The 16,782-nt window shown below is 44.8% G+C and overlaps 1 protein-coding gene across 6 annotated transcripts in view; it reads right to left on the reverse strand.

The window, feature by feature from the left end:
* The window catches only part of NEK10 (NIMA related kinase 10), a 357,380-nt gene that overhangs the window by 269,641 nt on the left and 70,957 nt on the right, over positions 1-16,782 (reverse strand). For all 6 annotated transcript variants that reach the window (XM_068236184.1, XM_068236182.1, XM_068236186.1 and 3 more), the window contains exons 3-5: positions 12,140-12,200; positions 7,483-7,601; positions 4,442-4,540 (exon numbers count right to left, since the gene is read on the reverse strand). In XM_068236184.1, the coding sequence (XP_068092285.1) occupies positions 4,442-4,540; positions 7,483-7,601; positions 12,140-12,200 (279 nt within the window). The remainder of the gene's footprint in view (positions 1-4,441; positions 4,541-7,482; positions 7,602-12,139; positions 12,201-16,782) is intronic.

A 16,782-nucleotide genomic window follows, 5' to 3' on the forward strand; every position in this document is an offset into this window, starting at 1 on the left:
ATTACTGGTGAATTCTGGTAAATTCGTTTGTGCCCTTTGAAAACTGCCCTTAGAAAGCGAACCGACTTGTCGAACCGACAAGGTGCTTCTCCTCATATACACATAGCTATAGCATTAGCTTAGAAGGGTCTGCAGTTATGCACACCTTGCTCCAGAACCCAGTAATATAGTTTACTCTTGACAGCAAATCTCCCACATTAGCAGCTGCTGCACATGTGTGTAGAGGGGTTCTTTGCTACAGATGACCAAGGGGCAGACAGTGAAGCTGCAGCTTTGGGGACATCTGATCCCAGGGAGGGACACAAAACACATACATCATTGATAAAAGGGAGATCAGTCGATCTGAACGTTGTCCTCTGCAGTGCCTGAACATGTATCCCTACTGTAGAAAGGTCAGACAGAGAATGGGTGATTGTGCCTTATGCTGGATACACACGTTGCGTTTTCCCGTGCGATTCGTGTTCGATCGAACATGTTGGAAATAATAGAATCGACGGAATTGATCTCGCGAATTGCACGGGAAAGCGCAACGTGTGTATCCAGCATTAGCAGGTGTGCATCTCTGTGTCTGTCTTTGTTCAAGTGTTTATGTGTTCCTGTGTTCAAGTGAGTGTGTGTGTGTGTGTGTGTGTGTGTGTGTGTGTGTGTGTGTGTGTATATATATATATATGTCGGTAAGTATGTGTGCGTGTGCCTGTGTTCAAGTATGTGTGTGTATGTGCGTGTGTGTGTGTGTCTGTGTGTGTGTGTGTGTGTGTGTGTGTGTATATGTGTGTGTGTGTGTGTATATATGTGTGTGTGTGTGTGTGTGTGTGTGTGTACCTGTGTTCAGCAGCCGAATTGCTAGAGCTGTGCCATTCACAGCTATAGGGAATTTGATGTGTGACAAAAAACTGCGGCATGCCATCCATAATCACACCGGCATGTGATTTGGACAGAAAGATACTGTCTGAATAGGCAGCGTTTCCCTGTCTGGCTCACATGCTGAGTAACACTGAATATTTGGACTTAGTGGAAATAGGCCCTAGGGTCCTTGCTTGAAGACCGCCAGCGGGACTGTGGGTAAATGTCGCTACCTTTATCATACATCTGTATTGAAAGCCTATTGGGTAGGGAGGGGAGCTTAGAACAGAGGGAAGGAAGTCCAGGGACCACTAGACTGACAGGGATATTGGGGGCTCCCTGCCTGATGCCAGTAACTGCTCTCAGGCAATCTAATTCCTACATCATATCACTGAACTCAGGAGCCTACACCTTAATCCTTGTCTTATGTCACTAAGGATGACATGAGACAGTGCTTAGAGTGTAAGATTCTAAGGACAGTTAGTGATGTGAGGCAGGTATTTAGAGTTCAGAATATTTTTTGATTGGGGGTGTGGCCCAATTTGAGGGGCGGAGTTAGGGGCGCCAGAATGCCTGTGCCTACAGGCTCCAGAGTTGTAAATCCGGCCCTGGTTTCACCACAATATCAGCCATACAGAGCCATCTGATGATCCGTTTGTGAGAAGGAATAGATTTCTCATGTAAAAGGGGGTATCAGCTTCTGATTGGGATGAAGTTCAATTCTTGGTCACGGTTTCTCTTTAAAGAGGAACTCCAATGAAAATAATGTAATAAAAGGGCTTAATTTTTACAATAATTATGTATAAACTATTTAGCCAGTGTTTTCCCATTGTAAAATCTTTCCTCTCCCTGATTTACATTCTGACATTTTGACACATTTAACACATTTGGGGCTTGATTCACAAAGCGGTGCTAACCGCACGTCTAAAGTCTTTAGACGTGCTAACCAGGGTGCTAAGTAGGTTAGCACCGAATTATCTGATTCAGAAATTATACTTAGCACCCTGGTTAGCACGTCTAAAGACTTAAGACGTGCTAACAGGTCCGCCATCAGGGGGGGACATCCGTGACTCCCGTCACGAGCCCGGGGCCTGCAGGGGGGCCCCATCCCCGCCGCGGCCCTGGAGGGTGCTGCGGGTGCCGCCCGGCCGCCGCTCAACCCCTCTGGCCGCTGCTCCCTCCCTCCATCCCTCTAGCCGCCGCTGCCGCCTCCACCGCGTCAGACCTCGATCAGGCGGCGACAATAGCGCGGGTGCTAGGACCCAGCGCCCGCACTGATATGCGGAAGTGACATCACTTCCGCATATAGAGCGGGTGCGTCCGGCGCCCGCTCTTACTGGTCGGGTTGCCGCTGATCTTGAGGTCTGACGCTGGGCTGCTGGCAAGGTAGGGGAAGCAGCGGCGGCGGCTGGGGGGGGGGGGCTCCCTGTCACTCACTAGCTAAAGGGCCTCCCTGTCACTCACTCACTAGCTAAAGGGGCTCCCTTTCACTCACTCACTACCTAAAGGGGCTCCCTGTCACTCACTCACTACCTAAAGGGACTCCCTGGCACTCACTCACTACCTAAAGGGGCTCTCTGGCACTCACTCACTACCTAAAGGGGCTCCCTGGCACTCACTCACTACCTAAAGGGGCTCCCTGTCACTCACTCACTACCTAAAGGGGCTCCCTGGCACTCACTCACTACCTAAAGGGGCTCCCTGTCATTCACTCACTACCTAAAGGGACTCCCTGTCACTCACTCACTACCTAAAGGGGCTCCCTGGCACTCACTCACTACCTAAAGGGGCTCCCTGTCACTCACTCACTACCTAAAGGGGCTCCCTGTCACTCACTCACTACCTAAAGGGGCTCTCTGTCACTCACTCACTAACTAAAGGGGCTCCCTGGCACTCACTCACTACCTAAAGGGGCTCCCTGTCACTCATTCACTACCTAAAGGGGCTCCCTGTCACTCATTCACTACCTAAAGGGGCTCCCTGGCACTCACTCACTACCTAAAGGGGCTCTCTGGCACTCACTACCTAAAGGGGCTCCCTGGCACTCACTCACTACCTAAAGGGGCTCCCTGTCACTCACTCACTACCTAAAGGGGCTCCCTGTCACTCACTCACTACCTAAAGGGGCTCCCTGTCACTCACTCACTACCTAAAAGGACTCCCTGTCACTCACTGCCTAAAGGGCTCCATGTCACTCACTACCTAACCTGGGGGTCCCTGTCAGAATCCAGGTGAGAGGTGTCTACCATAATAAGGGGGCATTCTGCCTATTTATGTGAAATGCTGTATATTTATGTGCCTCATGACTGCTGAATTTGTCTTGTTGGGGGCCTAATGATTGAATTTTTACTTGTTGGGGGCCTCATGATTTGTTGGGAGCCTCAAGATTGCTGAATTTGTCTTGTTGGGGGCCTCATGATTTGTTGGGGGCCTCATGATTTGTTGGGGGCCTCATGATTGCTGAATTTGTCTTGTTGGGGGTCTCACGATTGCTGAATTTGTCTTGTTGGGGGCCTCATGATTGCTGAATTTGTCTTGTTGGGGGCCTCATGGTTTGTTGGGGGCCTCATGATTGCTGAATTTGTCTTGTTGGGGGTCACATGATTGCTAACTGCAAGACTATGGGAAAAGCTGAATCATTACCATATGAGACAATAGCATTAAACCTACTTTTTTAGCTTTTTTAAACAGAAAATAAAACTGGGAGGTTCTAAAAAATGATGGAGCACTTCCTCCTTCCGGCTTGAAGGAGGAAGTTCTCGATATCGAGGCTTGCAACGCGTCCATTCGGACACTTGCACCTCGTTGAAACGCTGGGCGGAGAGCGGCGTTCTGGGTAATTAACCCCGCCGCATCTAGCCGCTCAGCTGTGGCAATTAGAGCTAACTTGAATCACGAGTATCCACCGTGGTTATTCGTGATTAATTTGTGGACAGCAAGCCTCCAACTAGCTCTGCCAACATGTAATGGCTACGCACATTTCTCAGTTTGTGGGGGGGGGGGGGGGCCCGGACTGATGATTTGTGAGGGGCCCCAAAATTTCTGATGGTGGCCCTGCATGCTAAGTAGGTTAGCACCGCTTTGTGAATCAAGCCCTTGAAATTTTTACATATGGTGACATTTTTTACTGCTGGCAGATGATGTCACCGGAAGAAAATGCTGCTTGTTTTTTGGCAGTTGGAAACAGCTGTTACTTACCGCAATGCAACAAGGCTCCCACAGTGTGATGTCAGGATCTCAGAGCTGTGAGGTGGTGACATCACACTGTGGGAGGGGTTTCATCACAAAATCAGCCATATACAGCCCCCTGATCATCCATTTGAAAAAAGGAATAGATTTCTCATGGGAAAGGGGGTATCAGCTACTGATTGGGATGAAGTTCAATTCTTCATTACGGTTTTACTTTAATTAGCTTCCTCAAAAAAAAAAAAATTGGCCCTAGACTGTGATGGACATATGACTATGGTGGGGATTAGACTGTGAGCCTCTCTGAGGGACAGTTAGTGACAAGACTATATAAATGCTGCACAGCGCTGTGGAAGATGTTGGCGCTATATAAATACTAAATAATAATACATATGAGATAAGCGCTCCTTACCTGCATCCCAGCCTGTTCTTCACTAGGGCCATGAAGATGTCAAGAAGAAGGTTGTGCTGAGAATGTTGACTGAAATTTCTTTCATTTTTAAAGGTAACACTAAAAATAAAGATTTCATAATTGTAAAATGTAAATTACAAAGTTTTCTTCTTTATTCAACAAGTTAGATTCCCCTGCGTAAAACGTAACATTAGGATTGCATCAATTGTCACTGTATAAGGTCTTGTTCACATTGGCCTAAAAAATGGTCCGTTTAGCGGACCGTAATGGAACAGACCCTAACTGAGGTGAATGGATCCTACAGTGGGTTGCAAAAGTATTCCGCCCCCTTGAAGTTTTCCACATTTTGGCATATTACTGCCACAAACATGAATCAATTTTATTGGAATTCCATGTGAAACACCAGTACAAAGTGGTGTGCATGTGAGAAGTGGATCGAAAATCATACATGATTCCAAACATTAAAAAAAAAAAAAAATAACTGCAAAGTATGTGGTGCGTAATTATTCAGCCCTGTGAGTCAATACTTTGTAGAACCACCTTTTGCTGCAATTACAGCTGCCAGTCTTTTAGGGTATGTCTCTACCAGCTACCTGCTGGAAGGTGAACCTCTGCCCCAGTCTCAAGGGCCTGATGCAATTCCAAGAGCACAGCAACCAGCTTCTTCGGAGTATGCCATTGCACTGCATCACACAAATGTTCAGAGGCATAGCTATGGTGTGCAAGGGGGACATATGTCCCCAGGCGCAGCAACGGGGGGAAGAGGCTAAGCATGGCTGCCATTCTCCTACATGCCTGAGAGGCGAATTGCTGGCTGCCCGAAGTGCCCCTGCTTCTCTCCCTCCTTCCACCCGCAGAGGAGTGCAGAAACGTTAATAACAGCAAGAGACTCAACGGCTCCAATTTTCTGGTAATAACGTGATCTCACCTCTGCGGTGCGCCCAGCCACCTCTCCTTGGTAACAGCGGCATGATATTACCATGGGGAGGATGCTGGAATTGCTGCAGAGAGATGACGTCATCACCGAAACCACTGAAACTGGTGAGTCTTTTTCTGTTATTAACACACCTGGCTATCTAAAGGAGAGGCACGTCTGGCTATCTTAAGTGTTACACATCTGACTATCTAATGGTGGGGGCACATCTGGCTATCTGAATGTCTGAATGCGGAAAGGGAAAAGGGTGAACATCTGGCTAAAAGGGGCACACATCTGGCCATCTAAAGGGGTCCACATCTGGCTATTTGAAAGGGGGCACATTTGGCTATCTAAGGGGAGACACATCTGGCAATCTAAAGGGGTGCACCTCTGCCTATCTGAAAGGGGGAACATTTGGCTATCCAAGAGAGAGGAATGAGGCAAATCTGGCTACCTAAAGGAGGCAAATCTGGCTATCTAAAGGGGTGCATATCTGGCTATCTGAAAGAGGGCACATTTGGCTATCAGGGAGGAAGGGGAGCACATCTGGAAATTGATAGGGGCGCACATCTGGCTATCTGAACGGAGGGAAGGCGGCACATTTGGCTATCTAAACAGCATTTTTACATCTGGTTTCACCCAAGACCAAAAGAAGGGAGGCACAAAAACTGTCTTTGTCCTCAGGTACCGAAAACCCTAGCTACGCCTCTGCAAATGTAACCAGCAGATACAACTGCAGATACACTTGCAGTGCCCACAACACTTCATATCCTCTTGATGTGCTGAACACATCAACTGGTGCATTACGATGCTGGTTTCATGCATATCTGTGGGTGACTTCAGTTACTGTTAGCATACCTTCTTCAGCACCAAGCATCAATTCATGACCACTACTTTACTAATCTGTATATTCTTTATTACTTTTCATGCACTTATTGCTTTGTATACTTTATACATTTTCATTAACATTAAAAAGTGTGCACTTCATATCTAAGTCGTATAGAAATAAGTTCTCTACAATCTTTTCAACAAACAGATGGCATTTAAAAACAAGCTGAATTGACTGGTGTAAGTAAAATAGCATTTTAAAACAACCTCAAATGTGTTTTTCTTAATACAATAGATGTAAAGGTCTTAAGGTGACATACATTGCTAGATTTTTGGCATCGATATAAGGCTTATTTGATCATAATTTGGCAGAGATTGTCGCTGAAACATGGCCACCTGATCGATTCAATCAAAATCTAAACGATCAATTGGGAATGCTGGAAAATCTCAGTCAAAAAGACTTGAGAGCGCAGCGGTAAAGGTGTCTAATATCCTGACAAACAACAGACCCCCTCCCCCCAAATAATGTATGTGTACCCCCAGGCTCGTGATGAGTGTTGTTGGCTCACCTGCCATGCCGGTGTGACTCCTGTCCCATGTAACAGTGACGTCACTACATATGGTAGCTCCACGTAGTACAGACACACATGGTGGCAATTAAAAGAAAGACAAGGAGTCACGCCTGCTTGACAGGTTAGCCTTCAAAACTCACCATGGGCTAGGGAGACGACTTATTACGGGGGGTGGCGGGGGGGGGGGCGGTAGGTGGAGGCAGCAGTGCTAGGACGATCTCCAATAGATTTCATGCTCCTGGAAATCTGTGTGCAGTGTGTGGGCAGGCAATAGATCCCTCTCTGGTTAGATATGATCAAAGAGGGAAATATCAAATGGTCAATCTGGTGGCCATCGCCTGAATTGTGGCCACCCTTAGGACATCCCTGAAAAATATCCTCCCATTGTACTTTATGGAGGAATTGCATCTTCCAGGATGTCTAGTAGCGCTTTTATCTCCCAGATAGCCAATGAGGTGTATAGTGAAGAGCCAGACCTTTTGTCTGAGGTTTATCTTGTAGGATTGTGCTGGGAATTCATGGTGTTTCAGTGGAGACATAAAAACAGTGAAATTCATCTCTAGACTGACACAGAAAAAGTGTGGCCTAAAAAAGGAGGTTTAATATTTTCTTACTACTTTAATTTTTTTCCTCCCTGAAAATAGATCTGCTCGGGAATTCGTTTGGAAGCAAATATTCCAAAGACGTAAGATCTTTTACACCATACAATGAAATATTCCACTCACCTGAATTTTTCGAGTTCAACTGACTCAGTGGATTCCTGCCAGTGATTTTTTGATGTAGAAGATGTCTTCCCAGACTTCTGCTGAGATTTTGGTGTAGCAGTAACTTTTAAAGCTGGAAGCTGTGTAAAGAAACACAGGTATCTGAAAGTTGTATTCAGAAAGTGGTGGTAAACATGAGACAGCTGACATAAGGACAGTGTATTTTCTGGCCATAATAAAAATACATTCTTGGTTTAAAAAAAATGCACTAAAATGCACTTTTGAATCAATATTCTGATCAAAAGATACTTTATTTTTTATACTAAACCACAGATATTTTTAATGTTGAATCAAATAAACGCAACAAAAATAAAACAAAAAAACTGTATGTACTTCAACCAAGCACCATGTTTACACCCAGTGCATCTCAATAGTACATTAAATATGCAGGCCAACAATGTGGCTCATTAATTAAAAAAAAAAACCTTCAATTGTACCTCTTGTTTTTACATTTCAGTTTAGCAGAGCGTTTTATTACCCTACTGCTGAGGCCTGTTCAACCACAGAAGTTTGAGGCAGATTAGGATTGATGTAATTATTTTATTGCACACATTAGCAGAGAGCAAAAAAAAAAAAAAGCTTTGATCAGCAGTGGGTAAGTAGATCATTGTGCTTCAAAGAGTTTAGAGAAGACAGAGATGCTATCTTCACACCTTCCCCTGGATAAATAATGGGGAGCTAGAAATCAAATCATTGCAGCTCCTATAACTATTGGAAACCAGGGGGGAAAAAATGGCGCTTGCTACCCTTTAACACCTGGAGTCTTGTCTAAAGCTCTGAGCACAATTTTCCCATTATAATCATAGTCAGTTTTGTATCCCACTGAAGTGTGTGTGTTCAAAATTAGGAATTTGTTAGTCACTTTAACAGGCGTATAGCAACAAATTACACCTGCAACAGTTTAGTCATTGTTTAACACAAACACGGATGGCACATTCACAGTGGTATTTGAATTACAGCAGTCACAAAGCAGCAGCCCATGGAAGACTATGTGCTGTGCCAGCATGCCAAGAACACTTCTGCTAGATAAACAAAGGACAAAATTAGTCTTAGGTGAATAGCACACTGCCGTGTTTACCAGCTAATGCGTCCCTGTGGGATAGTTTATTTGTACACAGCTATGTACAATAAAATGGAGGTTTGGGGATTATAAATCTAATAAAAGTAATATGAGGAGGACCGTCTGAAAAGGGATTTACACAGGAAATATATACTTCCATACATTTAGGTTAGGTGCTACTGTGTGTTACATAAAATATATATAAAATAACAAATCACGCAATTACTCTGCATGGTCAAATAACATTTAGGATATCTTGCTGAATGCAAATTTGTTGTTTATTCCGCTCCATGTGTGCAGAGGCGTAGCTGGGCAATGGGGGGACACATGTCCCTGGGCGCAGCACTGTAAGGGGGCACAGAGCATGGCCACCACATACCCAAGTGAGTGAGAGGCAGCCAAGTGAGTGAGAGGCAGAACAGGGGGGGCACATCTGGCTAACTACAGGGGGTACATCTAAACGAAGGGAAGGGAGGCACATCTGGCTATCTAAATGGGGGGAAGGGGGGGGCACATCTGTCTATCTAAACAGCATTTGTACATTTGGCTCCACCCATGACCATGACCACATTCTGATATTCTGATGTGTGGCCATGACCAATTTGTCCAGAAGGGGGATGTCGCAAAAACTGTGTTTGTCCCCAGGTGCTGGAAAGCATAGCTATGCCTCTGCATATGCGAATGCAGTTAATTCCATACAGTGACTGGCCAGTGCCATCCATAGTACCCTATTATTATTATTATTTATTTATATAGCGCCAACATATTCCGCAGCGCTTTACAAAGCACAGTAAGACGACATGGGGAACATAGGTACAACCAAAAAATGTACAGCAAGTCTCAAGCAGCACAAATATTGCAGCAAAAACAGTAAACATTAGGAGGATGACCCTGCCCTTGCGAACTTACAATCTAAAGGGCGAGCTTACAGTCCATACTGTCCAATGAAGGCCCAGAACTGCTGACTGCAAGCTAGATGATATGTTTCTGTAATACCAATTAGCTATGGTTGTGCTTTAGACCTGTGGCTCCAAACAGATATGGTCAATGAGCAGAGATGGATTAAGAAAGAATTGGGGCTCGAGGCAAGGTAGTCCTTATAGTCCTTTTGGTAATCTAAGATGGGAGAAGGATCACAGAAAGCGGCAGTTGCCTTGTGGATGATCCTTCTCTGTCAATGAGATGCAAATAATTCTGACTCCCATGCAAATTTAAAGTGTACCAGAGGGGGGAAAAAGTGCTCAATTTGGTTACTTACTAAAGTCACAGGTTTGCTTTAATGCAAATTGTATGCAGTTTGGAATTGGACCAATCAAAACTGACACTTATTTGATTGGCCCGACGTCAAGCTGCATACAGTTTGTACAGCAGGATTGCATGGTTTAGGTTTGTGGAAGTTTAATGGGGATGATTGGAGTCATTGCATTTACTAGAAAATCACATGCCATTCAGTGTTATAGTACCTATAAACTTTATTCACAACATATTACATTACATCACATGTGATTTTCTATTAAATGCTTTGACTTTAACTTTCCCCATTACACTCCCACAGACCTATTCCATTTAATCCTACTGTTAATCAATAGGGAGGAGGGGAATTATTATCTTTTTTTTCTATCTTCATTGTCTCAATGATGTGACCATAATTTAGGTCTATTTGGAAATCACAGTGCATACAGTTTGAAGTAAATTTGCATGCAATCCAAAACCATTCACATCTCCACATCCATTTCTAGTTCTGGATGTGTCCCTGGGTTTTCAGAGACAGAAAGGGATGATTTCCATTATACAGTCTTGAGAAAACCCAGATTGCAGGGTTCTTATATTGTGATCTGTGCCTGATCAGTGCTGGGCCGAAATTATGCATGAGCGTAATTACGCATCGTAATTCAATGTAAATTTACGCGTAAGCGCTACGCATAACTTACGGTCTTACGCGTAATTATTTACGCGTAAGCAGTTAAGTGGTATCGTAATTACGCTGTCTACCGTAATTGCTAGGTATGCGTAATTTTACGAAGACTTACGTGTAATTTTACGCGTAATTACTAATGTAAAAACTACCCTTTTTTAAGAGTAGCCAATCAGTCAACATCCTAAGCAACCAATCGTATCTTCTCCCGCCCTTCAGTATAAGCGTACGTTTTGACGCATACGAATGATGTGTACACAATAGCTGTCACATTGACGGCTATTGCGTACACATCGTCCGTATGCGTCAAAAAGTACGCATTAATGGGTATTATGGCACTACGCGTAACATCGTAGCGGAAGCGCCTACATTACGGTATCCTTACGCGTAACTGCGTAAGTTAACGCGTAATTACAGTGATGAACCGTAGATAATTTCCTATGCCGTAACCGTAATTGCGTAATGCGTAATAGCGCAAAATTACGCATAATGATCCGTAAGCGTAGATTTTTCCATTACGACCAGCACTGTGCCTGATAAGTATAACATGTATTCCACTGTTTGATTGCTTTGAAACCTCAAGAGGATTTATTAAAAGTGAAATGATTTATATATGCCAGCAGCAGAAGCTGGCACTAGTGGAGCAGTAAGAGATAGGAGAGGTCTCTGATCACTGTGGGCTCCAATGCATAAGGTGAGTGTAGGAGAACAGGGGGGACTGAAGGGGACACATGGGGGACACAAGGGGACACAAGGGGACACAGAAGTACAAATGAGGTACAAGGGGGCCCAATAATTGGGGGAGAACATCTAGAAGATGCTCCTGGACCACTGGCGCACAAGATTTAGTATATTTTTCCACCCTGGTGTTTCCCTCTAAACCCAGGTGTGTCTTATAGCCCGGACAATCTTAAATGCCAAAAAACATGGTATGTACGGAAACAGAGCACTGTGACACATACATAAAGAAAGTATAGCTTATTTTATTTGGGGCTTGAAAGTACACTTCTTCAATCAAAGCGGAGGGGAAAAAAAGCCAAACTAAACCCCGGCAGCAAATCATTGCCTCCCATTCAGTTATGATGCATGCACATTCTTATCATTTTAAGCAGACTTAAAGAGGAGCTCTAACCTGGTATTGGACTTCATCCAATCCAATCACTAGCTGATACCCCCTTTCCCACGAGAAATCTTTACCTTTGCTCAAATAGATCATCAGGGATATCTGGGTGCCTGATATTGTGGTGAAACCCCTCCCACAGTGTGATGTCAGGACCATGTCTCCCACAGATTCCTGTCAGTGAACCGTGTGGGATGTCTGTGTACATTGTGGGAGAGAACGGCTGGTGCTAACTGCCAAGCAAGTTGCAATAAGGGCAGTTGGTGCTGTTTGCTTCTTTTCATGTCTGACAGCAGTAGATATGATGACTTGCTGGCTTACAGTGGAGCATCATGAACAAATTCCATGGTGATTATCAATCATTTCTTGATTTATCTTCTATTCTTTAACTTCTCTTATTTTTTCCAGTAAAGCGCCTCTTTAATTATACATATAGTATCACTTTTACATTTGTAAATTATATGCATAAATTATAAATGTATTCATATGACATCAGAAAGCTAATCTGGACATCATTTCTTACCTGTTGTTTGCTTGCCTGAACATTTAAGAGAGACCAGAGTCTCTTCAAGTCAGAGGATTTCCTAAAACAAAATAGTATGTGATTAGACCTAAAGTACTGAGGAGTATTTAAAACACAGAAGTATAGTACATCTGGCCCTATGTACACCCACTGGGGGTGCCTTTTTCTGTTCTTGCACGTGGGGAACGAGGGCTGTACAGATGCACCGCTGTGCTTTAGTAGAGCACGGATTGTGTTGCTTGGGGAGGAGGGATGACAGCATGGCGCACAAAGGAGCATCATTCAGTGGACTCTGCTGAGATAATCCAGCACTCAAGATTTTGCGACGAAGCATCGGGGAGGCTGAATGTATGCCAGACTCTCGGAAGAGACAGCCCTGCCTGACGTGTCTGCTGAGTTTACACTAGTGTGCAGATAAAGTTTAAAGTGCACCCGACCTAAAGCTTGGGTGCAAAACACATCCTTAAGGAGAGCGAAGCTTCCACATGCTAATGAGGCTTCCCATAATGTCCTCCAATCCCCCATTGCCACTAGCAGACCCTCCATATTGGATTGGAGCCAGGCTTCTCTTCATGCACAAACCTGGCGACCCACGCCTGCATGAGTATGGCCACGCATGTGCAATAAGCCGGAGCCACTGGTGCATGGAGAGGAGCACAAGCCTGATCAGCTGGAGGGTCCACAATAAGCCGGAGCCACTGGTGCACGGAGAGGAGCACAAGCCTGATCAGCTAGAGGGTCCACGAGAGGCAACATGGGACCAGAGCACAGCGAACAAAGCCTCATTAGGATCCAGAGGCTTCCCTCTCCTTAGGCAAGGATGTGTTTCTGAACCCGAGCTTCAGCCTGGGTTCTCTAAAAAGACTACATTCACAATGACATATTATATTGAACAATATAATCACATACTGATTATATACTGTGCAGGATCATCTACAAGGCAACCTAAGCAAGTTCCCCGGGCCTAGCTGGTGTCAAGGGGCCCAAATACTAGCTTCTCTGGCCCATCATTGGGTCACCACTGGCGCCACTGGGCCCCCTATACACCTCCAGACTGAGGTTCCGGGCAAACAGGAAAGTGAACAACTCCACTCACCCCAGCAGTCGCTACTTCAACTGTCTCCCTTCAGGCCATCGCTACAGAACCATCCCCACCAGAACCACCGGGCACAGGAACCGCTTCTTCCTCCAGGCTGTCCTTCTCCTGAACTCAATCTCCTACCCCTGTAAAATCCCCTAGCTCCCCATACCTGTCTCACATGCACCCTTTGCATTGCAGATTCTGACTTGTCTGTACTTTCTTTGTATGTCTAAAATGTTTAAATGCCTGCACTTAATATCTGTTAATTGTACTTTTGCCAATGCCATGTGTACCACAAATAATTCCAGGTGTGACAATTGTTGCACTTGGCGAATAAAGCTGATTCTGATTTTTTTCACTTGCTAGGTGATGAAGAGGTATTCTGTACCTATGACAAGAAAGCATCTCCTGTTAGAGAACTCAAGAGAGAAATTTACTAAATGAAGTGGCATGAGTCCAATCTACCCTATCAACTTTTCCTATTCCCTCCATTCCCCTGTTATTCCCTCCCTCCATCCCCCTGTTCTTCCCTCCCTCCATTCCCCTGTTCTTTGCTCCCTCCGTTCCCCTGTTCTTCCCTCCCTCCATTCCCCTGTTGTTCCCTCCCTCCATTCCCCTGTTCTTCCCTCCCCTCCATTCCCCTGTTCTTCCCTCCCTCAATATCCCTTTCCTTCCCTCCCGCCATTCCCCTGTTCTTTCCTCCCGCCATTCCCCTGTTCTTCCCTCCCTCCATCCCCCTGTTCTTTCCTCCCTCCATTCCCCTGTTCTTCCCTCCCTCCATTCCCCTGTTCTTCCCTCTCTCCATTCCCCTGTTCTTCCCTCCCTCCATTCCCCTGTTCTTCCCTCCCTCCAGTCCCCTGTTATTCCCTCCCCTCCATTCCCCTGTTCTTCCCCTAGATCCCTTTCCTCTGTGCACACCCTGGCTTGCACTGCTCTGACAACGACCCAGATTTCAAGCAGGTTTACATCCTGTATGAACAAACAGTCAAGACGTCAAAGAGCTACCTAATTGTTGCCTATAAAGTGAACGGGTATTCCCTGTTTCATTGTCCCCTAGGCTTTATGCTCTTCCTGTAAAACATATTATTAGCACATCCACAACAGCCAGAGATGAAAGAGCTGAACAGGATGTTCTGGGCTGTGAATGACAGACAGGAACTTAGACTAAACCTTGTCCTACCTGTGAATATAAAGTGAACCTGTGTCCAATGTTCGTGAAGTGAGCCTTCAACATGAGTCATAAGTTGGTTTCCCCTCCCCCCACCCCATCAATCTTTTCTCACAAAAGTGCTCCTATTGGCTGTCACCATCTTTAATCATATATTGGTGACAGGATTAGTGAGCACCAGTCTACAGCTATCCTAGTATAGTTTTTCTAGTGAGAAACCACTCATATTCATTATGTTATTTTCACTACAGTTCCTCTTTAAGCAAATTGTTAGCACACATTTGCTTTACAGTACAGAGAAGAACTTAGCTTCTCCAGTCAAGGAGACTTTGATGTACCGTAATGAGTTTGGCCACAGACCCCCTACATAGTAAATACCTCATCCACTACTGCTATTCTGTGTGAAAAAGCCATAACAGGTCCTCTTGTGTAACATTGTTCACTAATTGTGCGTTTGCAGTGTTGTGACTCAAAATGTTGTGGTGCATCCATTCTTGGAACAGGGCTTTCACAGCTGATCAAGAATGATATCAGGGTGTACTTGATCAGTCTGTGACCAGTTTAGTACAAACCTTGGCCACTAATGATACAATTTGCTGAACAATCATTTACGAATGATTCTTCATATGAATGGTTGGAAATGATCGTTTGGGACTACTAATGGACAAAAAGATTTTTGTCCATTAGTGTTCCCAAACTATAATTTCCGATCGTTAATACGTAGAATCATTCGTAAACGATCGTTCAGTAAATTGTTCAAAGCAATGTCCATGTTTTCCTGTGGCTCAGTTCCCACTATACGCGTTTTAACTGAAATCTTTTTCACAATGCACTGCTATGCAGTGAAAAAAAACGTACTGACGCATACTAACGCGCACTAACCCACACTAACGCATACCACCGTGTTTAGTGTAAAAGGGCCATAACTAACATCTGATGCCGAATAATGATCAAACCCTCATCCAAAGGTGGCTAAACATGATTCAACGAAAAGGTTTAATTTTCCTGTTTTTTGAAGAAAAATGATCGATTGTATAGAAAAATGTAATGACATTTTTTTTTTCCAATCTTCAAAACTGATTATATTTCTTGAACTTTTCAATATTTATCTATTGCCTGTGGTGGAAAGTGTTGACCACTTTTTTTATTGCAGTTTATTGTGGATAGTGTGAGAAAACGCGGAAAAGCTGCCGCATGTGCCAAGAGCAAGGCGGCTGACTCCGCGTCCAACGCGGCGGTTTGCACGCATAGACACGCGTCTGGTAGTATGGTGGAATGTCCTGACAGCAAAGTGGCTGTTTCCGCGTCCAACGCGGCGGTTTGCATGCACCAGCGTGCGCTTGGTGTGGCTGGGTCTGTTAGTGCACATAGGCAGATGGAGAGCTACGCGCGCGCGGGCCTGATCTCAGGACCTTTATACCAGCAGGGGAAGTGTCAGCTGATCAGGAAGATCAGCTGATTCCTGCAGGACTCATGATTGGCTGAATGGCTCGGGCGGGGCGGCAGAGTCCAGCAACTATATATTCTGCTGCTTGTCAGTTGCTGGTTGTCTGCCATTGCTAACACTTACGTGAAGGCACTCAGACCTTAGTCAGATCCTTACAGTGTGTTTGGACCTGGGAATTCACACTTAGCCAGATTCTGTTGATAGCTTAAAGTACTAATTAAATTGTATTATTTGTTAGACCAGTTCCAGGGTGTTGAGATCAAGGCCCTCACACCCCAGACTAGGAATTCTGTGCATCTTCTGTGTGTTCTCTAGCATAGTTCCAGGGTGTTGAGATCAAGGCCCTCACATCCAAGACTAGGGAATTGTATTATCATTTATGTTATGCTCCAGACTAGTTCCAGGGTGTTGTGACTACGGACTGCACACCCCAGACTAGGATTGTGCTATTACTGTGTTACGTTAGCCCAGTTCAGGGCAAAAACCTTACATATTAGTAGCAGGGCTTCCTGCAACCCAGCCTTGGTCCCTCGCTCAGGGGTCCACAGGCTACAGGAATATCACCCACCGTCAGGGGTGAATTCCTCAGGAGTATAGGCCGCCAGCTCCTCTGGTGGTCTTTTCTCAGAGTTGTTACTGTTACACCAAACACTTACACTCTCTCAGGTGTCTAGAGGTTAGACATATCTGATTATTGACGATTCCGCAGATCCTCAATAATCGGGTATATCTGTATTCTTGGGGATACTGCAGATCGCCAAGGATCAGATTCTCTCTCTGGTTGCTGACACCGATCGTTACAGATAGGTTTAATTTATTTAACCAACAAAGTTAATCAAGAAAATTGACAGAATTAAAAAGATAAAAAAAAAAAAATGATTGTGTATAGCCTCAGTTAGCCTTGACCATTAACAAGAATATTCATTTTAAATCTATCAAATAAAATA

Source organism: Hyperolius riggenbachi, chromosome 5 (assembly GCF_040937935.1).
Source record: "Hyperolius riggenbachi isolate aHypRig1 chromosome 5, aHypRig1.pri, whole genome shotgun sequence".
In the NCBI taxonomy this organism is placed as follows: Eukaryota; Metazoa; Chordata; class Amphibia; order Anura; family Hyperoliidae; genus Hyperolius; species Hyperolius riggenbachi.